This window comes from Paroedura picta, chromosome 3, assembly GCF_049243985.1.
Source record: "Paroedura picta isolate Pp20150507F chromosome 3, Ppicta_v3.0, whole genome shotgun sequence".
NCBI classification, from domain to species: Eukaryota; Metazoa; Chordata; class Lepidosauria; order Squamata; family Gekkonidae; genus Paroedura; species Paroedura picta.
In genome coordinates this window covers 117,604,624-117,620,126 of record NC_135371.1, presented here as the reverse complement: position 1 = coordinate 117,620,126, position 15,503 = coordinate 117,604,624, and the positions used below count along the sequence as shown (strand labels likewise).

The 15,503-nt window shown below is 42.5% G+C and overlaps 1 protein-coding gene across 2 annotated transcripts in view; it reads left to right on the top strand.

The window, feature by feature from the left end:
- Nucleotides 1–1,612: 1,612 nt before the first annotated feature.
- Nucleotides 1,613–15,503, top strand: part of PRKACA (protein kinase cAMP-activated catalytic subunit alpha) — an 89,184-nt gene continuing 75,293 nt past the window's right edge. Inside the window, exons 1-2 of one of the 2 annotated variants that reach the window (XM_077327347.1) lie at nucleotides 1,644–1,833; nucleotides 8,252–8,325. In XM_077327347.1, coding sequence (XP_077183462.1) covers nucleotides 8,313–8,325 — 13 coding nt within the window. In that variant the 5' untranslated portion in view covers nucleotides 1,644–1,833; nucleotides 8,252–8,312. Of the gene's footprint in view, nucleotides 1,834–8,251; nucleotides 8,326–15,503 lie in introns of both variants that reach the window. The other variant, XM_077327346.1, reaches the window with a different exon arrangement.

The window sequence follows — 15,503 nt, the reverse complement described above, 5'->3', positions numbered from 1 at the left end:
CATTAAAAAAAAACCTTACTGTTCTAGCAGTTGTTATAGGTTACTGATGAAAGTTTCCTCTTTTACTATATGCCTGCTGCATTTTCATTGCATCTTCACCCATGGAGCTCATGGCAGCATACACTGTTATTTTTTTCCCCTTCCCTTTTACTTTGACAAAAATCTTATGAGGCAAACTGGATTGAGGGAGGGCAACTCTTCTTCTTCCTTCTCCTTCTTGTTCAAGGTCACCCAGGTAGCTTCATGGCAGACTGGAGATTTGAACCTGTGTTTGACAACTCCCCTGCACAGCGCACTGGCAGCTTTGCCACTTTCAGGTTGCAGTATGACGGTCATATTGTGTTAGCAGCCTCAATAGTTCAGATGAGCCTGATCTTGACAGGCCTTGGAAGCTAATCAGGATTGGGACTTGGCTGGGAATCCATCAAGGAAGACAAAGCCTGCTACATCGAGAAACACTTGTTTTGAATCACCAGAAGGTGAAACGTCATAGGGTCCCCATGAGCCAGCTGCAACTCGACAGCATGCTTTTCTGTAATATCACACCCTTTATATCCTACAGCATTAGCAACTATAATCAAATACAGGGGAAATTTGCATTTTTCTCTGTCTTTACTTTTGTTACATAAGGTACTTGGCAAACGAATCACAGCAAAAGCTAGCTCCCCAAAATTCACATGTCACAAAGCATCACCGTCCACAACACATGGGACTTCAATCTTATTACATAAGAGCAGCGTTACATGAACTCACTGCTTCCAACTTTGACAAAACTTGGAAATGTCGGTAAACTATTCCGTTTGTAGAATGCAACAGACGTGCCTATGGATTTACAAAAGCCGATTCTGTTTTGCTAGTCCAAAATTGGACTACATAAACTATCCCGGTTCTATGACTACTGAGAAAGACGAATGCAAAAACGCAACAGCCCTCACGCCCTGGAAGGGCGGGACAACCCATTTCCCTGCCACTATCATCCCGATGGAACGAACCCAAAAGGAGATTGCTGTTGGCCGAACGGTATTTCGAATTGCTCACATGCTCAACGCAATGCAATTACTTTTTCTGGCGTAGATCATAAAACCAGAGACATGAAACAATACATATTTATTAATACTAGCTAATCCGGGACGCTGGGGTGGCTCTGCGCAGCAGCGAACCCGTAGGCCTTCCGCACAATGGAATCTGTGCCTATAAACACTCCCCCCCCGCCCCCGGCCTGGATTATTTCACAGTCTCCGCCCCTCCCTTGCAATCTGCTTCGTTTGAACCATCTTGAGGTAAATCCCGCACCCTTCACAATGCACATTCCAGAGACCGCGGACAATCTCGCGGTTCTAAATATAGAACTCCCTGCCCTCATTCCCCCCCTGCCCAGCCAAGAACCCGGTCCGCCTCAAGGGGTGGGACTACAACCCTTCTATTAACCAATCAGACGAGCAAGAGAAACGTACGGCTTCAACCCGACAGTTTTGCGCACAAGGAGGCGGGAATTTAGGAGAGGCTCGTCACGAACCGAAGGCCAATAGGGGCCGGCCTTTGCCGGCGGAACCAATGAGTGCGGGATAATCTCTTGGGCAGCCAATGGCCCTTCAGATCGCAGAGGCGCTGCAACAGCCACTGCCGCCAGGGGAGGGGGGCGGAGGCGACACCGGGTCTGGCAGGGGAGGGGGGGATTGGGCCTGGCTGGGCCCAGCCGGAGCCTCCTGCCGCCTGGACCGACCGAGCGGGGAGAGCGCCCCCTCCCCGCGGGCCCAGCCCCAGCCCCAGCCCGGCCCCGCCTGGCCATGGGCAACGCGGCCACGGCCAAGAAGGGCGGTGAGATCGAGAGCGGTGAGTGCGGGGCCAGCGCGAGTGCGAGCCGGCTGGGGAAAGCGCGGGCCGGAGCGCCCTCCCTGCGAGGGAAGAGCCTATTGGGCTGGGGCAGCTGTGGAGCAGGAAGTGGGGTGGAGGGTGGGTACCAGGCCCAGCCAGTCTGGGGAGCAGCAGCCGGGGTCCCACCCGTGCTTCGCCCTTTGGGTGCTATGGCAGGCCCCTTTGTGCAAACCTCGGCTCCTCTCCATAGGGAATGGCCGCGTGCGGGCTGGCAGAGGCACCTGGGTGGCTGGTGGGAGCATGCTGGTCTGCAGGGACCTTTGTGGGCAGAACCCAGCAGAGGTTTTCCTGTGTTTTTGTGCCTGCCTCTGTTTCTTCCAGGAAAGCCCTGGTGCAGCTTTGCCACATGGAATCGCCCTCCAGAGCTTTGCCTTTTAATCTGTCACCGTTGCCTTGCTCTGTCTAGGCCATTTTCTTTTGATGTTTTGCTTGTTTTAACTGAGACAATTCCTTGCGGTTTTGTCTCCTGTGTACTCCTGCATTTTATTTTATTTTTTGCTATCTGCCCCCCCAGGTGTTGTGTCCAGTCCTCATCTGGCCACATCTGCATTTAAAACCTATCAGCAGTGTTTCTTCACGCATATCTACTTGGTAGCTCTTCTGCTCAGTCATGTCCAGTTTCTTTAAAACCAGTTTTTTCTCTGTTACAGTATCTTCAACTTCTGAGATTATTTAGTTTGCTGTTACAGGTACAAAATATGTACTAATGCTAACGTCTTTTGTTATTACTTTTAGGCAGGCATGACAGGTTCGTGTTCATAGACAGCTGGCCCTGTTAAGCACAAATGAAGGCTACTTAATTCAGGAGAGAAAGATCGAAGGAAAGTCGCAGAACGGAGCTGGTCAGGCAGAAAGGAAAGTTGCCATCCAGTGGAGATACTATAAACAGAGCAGAAAGTATTACTTAGCTTACTGAAATATGGAGTCAGAGAGTTCTGATTGGACTGCCTTGTTGGAAGTGGAAGGGAGGCTCTCGTAGTCAACAACTGACTTTTGCAGAACAGCCAGATTGCTGATGTTGGAAAAGAACTTTATGAGAAAGATTGAAAACTTTCCCTCCCTTTTTTACCTTGGGGAACTTGTTTCATGCTCTGGCATCCTTCCATCACATAATTTATTGTCCATTTCAAACAATGGTGGTTTGTTCTTATTCCTTAGGGCTGTCATCCAGTTAGCCTTCGTTTATTATCTGTCACCTCTCATCTGAGTAATGGGTGCATAAAGCTTGGCTTTAGTAAATACACATACCCTATGGTAATTTTGGCCTGGATGTTTGTAAAATGGGAGACAAAGATTTGGAGAGGGAGGGGGAAATGTGTGTACAATAGAGATGGACACCCGAAGCAGTGCAATTCTGCCCATGTCTTCTGTATGTCAGCTGTGTCCTTTATATGTGAAATAATCCCCCAAGGGAAGATTGGGGGGGGGGGGCGGTATTAATATATGTGTATCAGCATTGCAAAGCAAGAGCTAGTGCTCACCACACACGACATCTTAACCTTATGGGCCTTCTCTACTGGAATAAGGAGACCCCTGGTTATGATCTCAGCTTCTACTGTACATTGACTAGTTCTTTCTTCAGCATGCCATCCTTTCCGACAATTGTAAGTAGAAACTAGGAACCAACACTTCCTGTCTCTGACTGGTGTTCTTCCCTATCTTACGTTAGTATCTTCCCTACCTTATGTTAGCATCACACAGAGGCATCCCTTTTCCAGATAGCAGGATTTATGGGTTGTATGCCTAATGCTCCCTGCGCAAAAGAATATGGGCAGAACTTCCTCATAGTATTATTATTTCTTTTTAAGGTACTTCTGATACCTGTTATCAGGGTTTTGGAGCCTAACAATTGTTAAGATATTTATTGGTCCATTCAGTACTTCACTCACAGCTGGTTTTTGTTGTTGTTGTTGTTTTAACTTCCTCGGTGACATACTCCTGAATCATGATCAGTTTTTTAACCACAAAGCAATATAGGTATAAGCATAGAAAGACAGTTCAAATTCTTTTTTCCAATAAATGTATATGTAAATGATTGATACAGATGTGCTTGTTTTGTTTTTTAATCCAGTATTTTCCTTTGGGGGGAATTTGAAACTTTTCCTGGGAGTGAGGGGCCAAATGGACATGTGGTTGAAAATGGCAAGGAATGGATATATAGTTAGGGGCGGCTGTGAAGTAGACAGGATGTAGTTGCCATACGCAAATGAACAGTGGTTACTTTTCAAGAAGACTCTGAGCTGATGGTTCCAAATACTGTGAGAGCCTGAAGTTTAGTTAGGTTTTAGAAAGTTACTTTGTTTTCAGATACCCAAACACTGCACTAGGTTCTAAATTCTGTGCATGTCTGCAATTTGCATGTCTGCAATTTGAAAACACGAGTATTCCTTCTCTAATTAGGTATAGGATTGTTTGCACAGGACATGAAATGCTGTGACACAGATACTTTCCTTTAATCTTGTGTTGTTTGAATTTGGTATAACATTCAAAGCTACATTCCCTATCTTGCATAACCAAAGATGTTTCGGCAGATAGTAGCTATACAACATTAACAAAGATATTGCCTCGAGTATAAATGAATATGCAGATTTGAATAGGCTGAGTGACAGTGTGAACATCACTATCGATGGCTGGATTGCAGATCTATCAGGACACACTGGTGTCTGCAGCTCTTCTCTTGTATACATCAGCTTCTTCACAGATTAAGCCCTGTTGTGTACCTTCTACACTATTATGATCATCATGAGCAGAAGAAGTAGAATCAGAACTGCCACTTTTGCTGTCTTTGCAAACATACCATCTGATTTATGGAGAATCTGTGCTGATCATCAGCAGTCCCCTCCCCCCAATGTTTTGGCAAAATTAATAAGGATTAAAAACTACCACTTTAATTAAACTGAGATAATATATGAGAAGCTGTTTAAGTATTGGAATAAAGCATAATTTCAATACTGTTAAGATGAAATGGGACATCTAGATGCCTGTAGCTTGGCTGTCAGTCTGTTCTGTGTAAATTCCAAGCATGGACTCTCCAGGAAAATAGACTGGAAAGGTAAGCTTTATTCCTGTTCTTGTAAGCTCAGAAGGCAACTAACACAATACGTGTAATTTTGGGTGTATATGAATGATTGACTTCTTGCATATAATTGTTGAATCTCCTTCATGAGAGCTTTAAAGAAGAAATTGCATAAACAACTGTTGGCATGATTAATATTATGTTGTGCCACAGTGCAGTTTTCTGTCTGCTTAAAGCAAAAATATAATCCAAACTAATGTGCAAGTGCCAACAGAGCCATCCTAAACCAAGTTATTCCATTCTTAGTCTACTGAAGCCAATGATCTTAGAAGGGTACAACACTAATGTATGAATTTCCTGCTGGTGTCTAGCTTGGCTTTGAAAACCATTGCCTGGACAGTTGTGCAGGCCCTGGTAAACAGCTTCTTATCAAAGAATTATGTGATGTCCTAAGAGAAGGGTGGTTTATGCTGCATGGTTTTGCTTTAGAATTCTCTAAAATAATCCACGTTCTGTAACAAACAGCTACAGTTTGTGTAAATGCACATTTGACTTGGCCTTGTTTTGTTCTGCAAGTCCCATGGAAGGACAAAATATTATCCAGAGCATTATGCCTTCTACCCATTTGGCTTGTGTCATCCTTAGCTTTCTAAGATTTCCCCAAGGATTTGCCACCTCACCCAAGCTTTCATTTGCAGCTTTGAAGTCTTGAAACCTGATTTTCAAAAAAAAAGAAAGCTGATCTCAAACCATAAAATTTTGTGCCTGATAATCTAATCTGGCTCCTATTCTCCTTATGAGCTGCACAGTAAGAAAGCCAGGTCAAGCAGTTGTGCTTAAGTTTGCATATGGGAAGCAGCAAATGAAAGTTCATTTGAAAATGTAAAGATTAGCTTCTTCCTCTATAGTGTCCACAAGAAGTTTCCAGTCTTAATTTTGTTACTCAGTAACATGCAATGTTCACAAATGTTAGGACATAAATTGGGTTCCTTAATTAAAGTCTGCGTATGTACATGCACGTTTTTAAGGCCACACACTACTTACTGTTCATTATAGTTGATGATAAGAGAGTAGACTGCTAGATGATATTGCAGTAAGTAGTTCTCATCCTGTTGGCAGTGGTAATGGAGTTGATTTATCCCATTTCACAACTATATGAGTGGTTTTATGGTATAGTTTGTCCAAGATTTCACAGCTCAGTATAAAGCTTGAGGAGGTCTAGATTTCTCTCCCATTGACAGACTTACCAGTGAACACTCAGACATCTTATTGCTATTCTGACTACAAATGCAGATTCTACAGAGGCAGTAGTTTGGGGGAAGAATGGGAACTTACTGAGTTCCTATAAGGAGACCAACATTTAGAATGTGCTTTGTTCTTGTGTAGGGCAAGCAGCAAAAAACTTGAAGATGGGGAGAATATTGGAAATAGACCATTACTCTAAATAAAGGGTCCTCTCAGAAGATATAGAGAAGAAAGTAAAAAGCAAACCACCACCACATTTGACATATGTGAAACAGAATTTCTTTCTCTTACCATCTGTTTCCAAACCTATGAGCAGGACTTAAGGATTGTCGCTGTTTTCCTTATCAGTAGGCTCCAGCAGTTACATAACAGAATTCATCTTCAGGAAACAGTGTGCTTGGGTCCCAAATGTTACAGGGATCCTGGGCTAGTAAACTGAAAATGCAGGTAGATAGATGAAGATAGAAAACATTGAATACTGTTAAATACCAGGAAGAAGTAATATGGCAAGTCTGGAAATCTCCAGGGGTGGATCAAATTTGCAAGGCTTGAAGGTGTGTACAAGGTTTCAAAAGTATTATGTCCTGTAGCTGAAGCTGTCATATAATATAGATGATTTTCTGTCATGGTACTCTAAGGTAAGCATAGGGGTAATGAGAATGCTTCCTTGGAAACTAAGCCTCTGAACCACTTTGCAGGTGAAATTGTGTAAATGGATAAAATGTTTAGCCAAATCACATAGAAGAAGCTAAACAACAATGCATGTACATACATGGTACATGGAATGGGGTAATTACAGCTCTCTTTGATGGGTGCACACAATACAGATCATTATTAATGGTTTGAACATTATGTACATTGTGTATAAATTACTTGATCCATATTAATTTGCTTGAAGGGGAGGTACATGGACTTCTGCAGGCAAATTCAGGAACTTCTAAAACTTCACCTATGAACTGCTATCTCAAAGAATTCTAGTTCTTTATTTTATTTAAAACATTTATTATATACACAGATATCATCCCCAAAGAGTGACAGTGTTTGTTAGACTAATGCATCCTTTTTCCAGCAAAATTGTGGAGATTTGTGAGCTATTCTGCCTGCTGTGTCCTGCTAGTCTGGTTGGGTAAAACTCACAGGCTAGGGTATTATTGTGATAGGTGCTACTCAAAACATAGCACGTAGGTTTGCTTCCTTTCAAATGTACTCCCCAACTTGGGAGGACTTGTGGAGAAAGCTGAGGGAGCAACAAGTTCAGTATCCATTCTTATTCACATATTTATACCCTGTGCACTTAATTCAAGATAACACACTCACTAGATTTTAAAATAATTTATTAAAACACTGAAAGCAAATGTATAAAAAACAACCATCACAGGTCTTCACTGAAAGGTAGGTTTAACATACATTGTCCTTCAAGGTTCACAAGAAAGCTTATCAGGTACATCCTCAATAAGCTAGGAGTTCTGAAGCAATGGAGCCACCTGCATTCTTGTTTCCCTTGCCTGTACTTCAGCAAACAAGGGAACCTTTTCAGTTAAACTGAGCCCATGCTATTTAAGACTAATGAAAATGTTAAAATACCGGTAAAACTGATAAACCCCACAAATACTTGGAAATGTTTTCTTGATGGCTAATATCAATTTAAAAGATTGCCTGCTTCATTTGTGTCAAGTTTTTGAGCATTTTTAAAGGCAGTCCCACAAACAGTTTGTTGTAGTTAAGTCTTGAGATTACAAAATCATGGAGACCATATCCTAATTTCCCTTAAAATAGTACTACTCTCATAGTTGAAAAACACACAATCTGATCACCTGACCTTCAAAAAGGAAACCTGGTTCCTTTATATAACCCAAATGTAAAGCCAACTGTGTGCTGTAGAGTGGTCACATGTGAACAGGCCACACCCTCTCAGTTGGCAAGATTTCCACTGAGCCTAGGGACTAATGCATTGTTCTTGCATTTTTTAAGACTCTGACAAAGGCGGACTCCTAGTTTGCTGTTGTCATATATCTTCCAGTGTCTGTCTGAAAATCTCTGGTGCGCTGTATTTATCGCTTTGCCTCTCTTAAAGAGTCTCTCTCCCACAGCACTGACAAGTGGTGTTTGTTACAGATTGACCCTTCTGGGGAACCATAGGCCAAGTGCAGAGGAGGCCACATTCTAGACTGGCAAGATGGAGGCTGGAGGTGAGGGGAGTAACAGGCTGGGTGGTTTTCAAAAAGGGCATGGGGGTGGGGGGGACATAACAGGCTTGAAGCTTCCAACCTCCTTTGATAATTGGGGGAGGGGGTTGGGGCTTTCTCTAGTGAAGGTAGCCCAGATCTTCACTGCAGGGAAGGGAGGGAAATGTCTGTTCTTTCTGCTCTAATTTGAGGGCTCTAGTCTGGGCCCGAGCAAGGCATTTAAGGTGAACAGTATGTTGGGGTACTAGCTACCATTTGACTTCTGCAGGCTGAAATTTTAAGAAAAGGTAGGTCTTTGATTTTAAATGCTGTTTAGTCCAGTTTAGCATACCCTATCAGGGTACTATTACTGGTTTGGGAGGGTGGTATCGACATTTTAATAATAATACTTACCTAAATTTGCATTGTGTGGGTTTAGAATTGATTATGAATCAGGTCTACTTTCCTTTAGAGGAATGGGTCTTTATTTATGGTAGAACAATGTGTACAAGGCCTTAAAATTACAACAGAGATGGTGAGCGTGAAGGCTGAATTTAAGACTGGAGCATCGCTAATGGAGAGGGAATTTTTATTTTGAATTTCTGTTGTGCGATGTCAAGAAATAGTATTTTTTAAAGGTGTCCAACTAATGTTTCTGGAGTCAGCTGACTAATTTATTTTCAAAGATGTAATACAGAAGGGCTCCTGTTGACATGTTGAGCTACTGAGAGGGATGTCATTTTTAGGAATGGGAGCTGAAATAATGTTTTTTTCCAGTACTGAACATGAGATGCCCTAATCTAGAATAGGGACCCCCAACATGACCCCCATTGACACTGTTCCTGCCATCTGCCAAGTGTTTTTAGAAAATGGGCTTCTGCTTGACTACTGGAAATCTGATTGGCTATGGAAATCAAAATAATATTGCTTTGCTGGTAGCAATTATCGCAGTGTTGATTTTATTATTCCCAGTGGATTTTTAATTACTTACCTTGTCCCCTGCCCTGGGGCTTCCTTTGTATGTGAATCTGCCTCCCATGATGGGAGCCATTTTGTGGTTGTGCCCACCATCTTGTGTCAGAATTCCAAAGGGTGTGCCCACAGGGTGAAACAAGTTAAACCCATTATCTAGCAAAAAAGAGAAAGCATTTGGTGGGCTGTTCAGTTGGAGCTATCTCTTAAATGGCTGTGTTAAGTAAGATACTGAAAAAAAGGATATGCATGTGCTTTTTAACTGATTGTAACAGATATTCGGAAAGGCATAAAAATAGAATATGGATAGAGTAGTCAACGTATAAGAAGTGAAAATTAGACTATCCTACCCAGCTTGATAATGGATAGATTTTTAACTTATAGTTTAAAGATTATTTATTGTATCTCTGTATTGTTTTTATTGGTGTATTTTAAATGCTGTTAGCTGTACTGAGTCCCATTCAGGGGGGGAGGCAGCAGAATATGCATTTGATAAATAAATACAGTACTGGTCTGAGAAGAAGTGTTTTATTTTGTTCCAGGAAGTCTTGCTGTAAGATGTGGTTGCTTGATTTTTCATTTGTGGAATTAACGTTAATTTTTATAGTCTATTTCTAGGTTTCATGGTGTGTTTTCACAGAGAGAACAAGCAGTGATTGTGAAGTTAGAAAATGTATAGAAATGAGGGGCTGGGATTCTTGTTTCATAACACATTTTGCTATGTTAAGGCCATGTCGATTATGATTTCTTGGTGCTGTTTTAAGAGAAAAATAAAGATCACATAGGCAAGTTTCTACAACTAGTTTTGCACCAGAGGATGTGCTGTGTGCAAATGGGGTGGGTGCCTAACTTTTTGAGTACTGTTTACATGTAACTGATGAGATTTTACTGTTTATATGTAACTGATGGTGATGTACTGCTGTAATGTTCCCTTTTCCTGACATTGCCAGTGTAATACTAAACATAAGCTTAGTAGAAATAGCTGAAGAGTATTAAACAACTGTAAATGCTGCTCATTGAAAAGCAAGAATGCTTTGAGGATGGCCAGTAGCTCAGTGGTAGAACCTCTGTTTGGCATGCAGAAGATCACAGGTTCAATCCACAGCTTCTTCAGTGGAAAGACTCAGTTCCTGGGGTTGTGAAAGACCTCTGTCTGTGGCCTGAGAGATCTGCTGCCACTCTGAGTAGAAAACACTAACTTTTGTGAACCAGTGGTTTGATTCAGTATGATGCAAGTTCATGTGCTCAAATACTCAAGAATATTTTGGTAAGGATTTGGGTACTTGCAGAGTGCCAAATAACTACAGTGGGTTATGTGTGATCCTCCCATGTGATTTCTTTATGTAGTTCACTATCTGGCTTCCAAGAGTAGGTTTTTGGGGGGCCCTTCAATTGAATGTGTGGATCATTATACAGGTGAATGGCTTAGCTAACTGTTCATGTAGTTGATGTATGAACAGAGTATTGTGCAAAAAGCTTTGTGTGATCTGCAGCCCTCTTCCTTAGTTTACTCCTCTCTTTAGCAAAGATTGGCAGCTGTTAGTTAAACATTATTTAACTGCAGTGTAGTCTTCATAGATGCTGGATCAAGACCTAGGAAGCCGTCTCCGTACTTGTGGGAAAGATCTGAGGACACTTGGCGGCTGGGAAGAGTTTGAAGAGAGACATGTACATCTTGAGCCATAGTTTGGTATCATTCTGTGTGGTCCAGCCACCAGATGGGGATATTACACATACTTTGGAAGTGTGTTATGCTGCTGTAGACTGGTTTACCGATATTACAATGTCTGACTAAAGGGTTCCTTGTTATCAGTAAATGAAAAAATGTAAGGGGCACATATCCATTTCCTGTCATTTGTTAAGTTGTTCTTTGCTCATTTGCAAAGAATTTACATAATTTGGAGTGGCAAAGTTCTTATGCTAATAAGTATGTACCTTTTACATATTTGGTTGATTTCTGCACTCATCATAGATGACCTTTGAAGTTGCACCTGTATCTACAAATGTGTGACAGAATTAATGTTGGAGTTATAATGTATTCTACTGTGATGTGATGAAAAACATTCACAGTGGGGAAAATGTCACCTTACAAACCTCTTACTGCATGGACATGCCTTTCCAGATAAGATGAGAAATGGTCCAGTTTTATCAATTTATTTGTTTCTTTGTTTATTTCTTAGATTTTTAGCCCGAAACTCTCCGGAGACTCGTGGCGGGGTACAATATAACCCCTTCCATAAAACATGATAAAACCCCAGATAGATAAAACAATATTAACGGCATAATCCCTCCCCCCATCCCTGCAGCTGCCCACCCCCCAGGGTGGGGTATGCTGGATGTTACTATGTACCCTGAGGAGGGTCCCCCGTTGTTCCTGGTTCTGACTTCAACCTGGTTTAAGAGACAATTTCAGACAATGGAGCAGTTGTTACATATTACATGCATTAAAGTGCTAAAATTTGGTCCTAATTTATCTATTTATTTGGGAGTAAACCATAATTTCATTGAGCCTTTGAAATTAACATGTTTAAGATAAGTTTCACCTACAAGAAATGTAATGATTAGGCAATGGAAGGGGTTCCTCAAGAGGGTTGGGCATAGGCCTGACTTGATTTTGTTTGAGCTGGTGCCTTCAACTTGCACCTTACATTTCTGCTCACAAAGTAATTTATATATTTAATGAATACTTTCATCAAGTGGAACTGGCTACTCTCCCATTCAAGAATGATGGCAGCATGTCCTCCTGCATTTCCCTTTCAGTTTTTGTTGTACATAAATACTACATACTGTTTATTTAAAAAACGACAAATAAATGTATAGAAACATACTATGAAAAAAAAACTGCTGAAGCGTCATTTTTGTGAATATTGAACAGTGCCGCTTTATTATGGCAACTCCTTGTTGTTGTGGGTCATTCCTCTTTCTGGAAATGGTTTGTCCAGATGGTTTATAGAAAATATGTCTTGAAAGACATGAAAATATCTTGGACTGTTAGAGGAAATAATCAATATTGTTGTGGTGCTTGGGGAAAAGCCATGTAGTGGGATCTTGGTCTTTTGATCTCATATCAGGATAACTGTCATTCAGCTCCTGATGACTGTACTTGGCAGAGAAGGGACTGCCTAGCCTTCTCTGTGTTTTAGGTTAGGCAGGAGGTATTTTGACAACTGTAATGGGTCTCAGTGGTCTTTAATTCTGCTGTGTCAGTGGAGTTTTGCCATTTCCCAGTATTGCCAGGAAGAAATAAACATTTTGACTAATTATAAAACTATTGTGGAGATTTTGCACCAACTAGACTTACAGCTTCAGGAGTAGATTGTGTATCTTTCTGCCTTAACTGTGTTACTTGATCAGATTTCACTGTATTCCCAATGCATTCTGACTTCAGTGATGCTGTCTGCATGTATTGTTGCAGACCATGCAATCACTGGTCCTACATAGGGTAGATATATGTCTGAGTTGCCTTTGAATGATAGATGTCATGTATTAATGCTCAAAGGGGACCAGCCTACTACCTGTATGTTTGATCCGTATCTATCAAGGTCCAAAGGTTTGGGTTTGGGTGTCATTAATATGCCAGTGATACCCAACTCTACCTCTGATGGTTGACCAACCAACACCCCCCGCCGACCAACTGGCCAGGTGTTTGGAGGCTGTGGCTGAGTGGTTAAAGCGGAATCACCTGAAGCTGAACCCTTCAAAGATGGAGTTCCTGTGGCTGGGTAGGAAGGGCTCAGTGCAGGAAGCGTGCCTACCCAATCGGGATGGTGTGCACCTTACTGTTGCACAGACCACCAGAAATCTGGGGGTGATCCTTGATGCCTCCCTTTCTATGGAGGCACAAGTCATCAAAGTAGTGTCCTGCCTGACTCCGTGCAACTGTCACCTCCAGATTAGACTTCTATAACTTGCTCTATGCTGGCCTTCCCTTGTCCCTACTCCGGAATCTACAGCTTCAGCAAGGCTACATAGGGAGACCACAGAATCACACACGCAGCTGTCCTTGTTTCTGCCTGCCTGTAAGTAGAGATAACTGCACTTGTCAAACAGTTAAGCAATATGTGGTGGTTCAGGAGCCAGGCTTGAACAAGAGAGGTGGCAACTGCACAGTACACTGATCACGGTAGCTGTTGGTTGTATTGTAGGCTTAGCTGTTGGCTGGCCCTGCACTGTGTCCATCCCGACAAATATCCCTGTTGGATGGTTGCCTGCAAAGATTGTGAGTCAAAAGGAAGGTAATGAACATAGTAGCAGCGAACAGTAAGTAGGTTCCAAACCTTTGCACATGGTGCTCTTCTAGTTCCCTCTGCTTCCCCTTGGAGGCTCCCATCACCTAGATCAGGGGTAGTCAACCTGCGGTCCTCCAGATGTCTATGGACTACAATTCCCATGATCCCCTGCCAGCAAATCAGCTGGTCCAAAATACAGCGGCCAGGGTCCTCACAGCAACATCATGTTGGTCCCACATTCGGCCTCTTCTCCATCAGCTACAGTGGTTGCCAGTTGAATTCCACATCAGACTTAAGGTTCTGGTAATCACCTTTAAGGCCATATGTGGTCAGGGCCCAGTGTACCTGAGGGACCGCTTCCTTGCTTATGCCCCTCAAAGATCTTTATGCTCCGCCATCATCAACTGGCTAATGATCCCTTGCCCTAAAGAAGCCTGCCTAGTCTCATCCAGGGCCAGGGCCTTCTCTGTCCTGGCCCCCACCTGGTGGAATCAGCTCCCAGAGGAGATCAGGGCCCTGACAGAGCTAAAACAGTTCTGCAGGGCCTGCAAAGGGAGCTCTTCCACCAGGCATTTGGTTGAGACTGAACAGATGGGGAACGTGTCAATACAGACTGGTATTCCCATACCTATGTGAGCCTCTGGCCAGTATTATATTATTACTATACATAAAGTTTATATTCTTGATATTTATAAAATTGATAAAAATATTGAAGACTCAGAGGACTTGTCACTGAGGAAAGAATTTCACTGAAAACGGAAATTACCTGGATGCCGTTTTGACAAGAAATCCTACTGAATAAACAGATAAGGAAAACTGTAAAAAGGACACTTTCTTTATTTTATTATATTGCCATTGAATAGGTCTTTCTCTCTCTGTAAGGTTTAGTTATTAGACTGTCCTTCTTATATTCTTGTATGAGTCTGAACAAAATCAACAACATCCACAGGGCCCCTTCTCCCCCCCCTCAGAAATCCATCCATACCGTCTGCCCTGGACCTGTTTGCAATAGTTCCCTGGTTAAAGTTATTAATGTTAATATTATTGTAGAAAACTGAGTTCTATGTACTATTTTCTATATTTTATGTAAACCGCTCTGAACCTCAGGAGAGAGCGGTATATAAATATAATTTAATAAATAAATAAATAAATAAAATAATTATGTTGCTTATTTTAATGTCCTGTCGGCATTGCTATGGGACTAGATGGAGTTTCATATGTTGTATGGGAATTTCTATACTGTAGCCCACCCACGAGTCTCTAGAGGGACTCTGGCCCCAGAGAAGCATGCCTGGCCTTTACCTGGGCCAGGGCTTTTTCGATCCTGGCCCCGACCTGGTGGAATCAGCTCCCAAAAGAGCTGAGGACCCTGACGGAGCTTTCTCAGTTCTGCAGGGCCTGCAAAACGGAGCTCTTCTGCCAGATCTTTGGTTGAGGCCAGGACCAGGAACAACTGGGAGCCCTCCTCTGGCCAACATGATACCTTTCTATGACCTTCTACCCTGTAATGATTGACTAAAGAATGGAGGCTATGCCGCCTCTTGTGTTTTTAGGATATGGGGTTGGGGGGGGGGTTTACTTGGTTTTATGTAACCCGTCACAAGTCCACGGAAAGCGGTGGGCTATAAATTGAAATAATGAATAAACAAATAAATACAAATAAAATAAATAAATTTGGATCCTTTGTTTCAGTTGACTTGGTGGTTGTATAGGTTCCAGGAGATGGACAGAGGGAGTATGATTCTATTGATTCTCCTGGACCTCTCAGCGGTTTTTGATACTATCAGTCATGGTATCCTTGTGGACTACCTTGGGCTTGGACTGGGAGGCATTCCAGTTCTACCTGGAAGGTAGGTTTCAGAAGTTGGTGCTGGGGTACTGCTGCTTATTCCTTCAGGCTTTGGGCTGTGGGATTCCCTAGCTCTTTAATGTGAAATGACTGACTGGGGTCATTTGGGCTGTGTATGATGCAGCTGAACTGAGGGAGGCTGTACCTGGGCC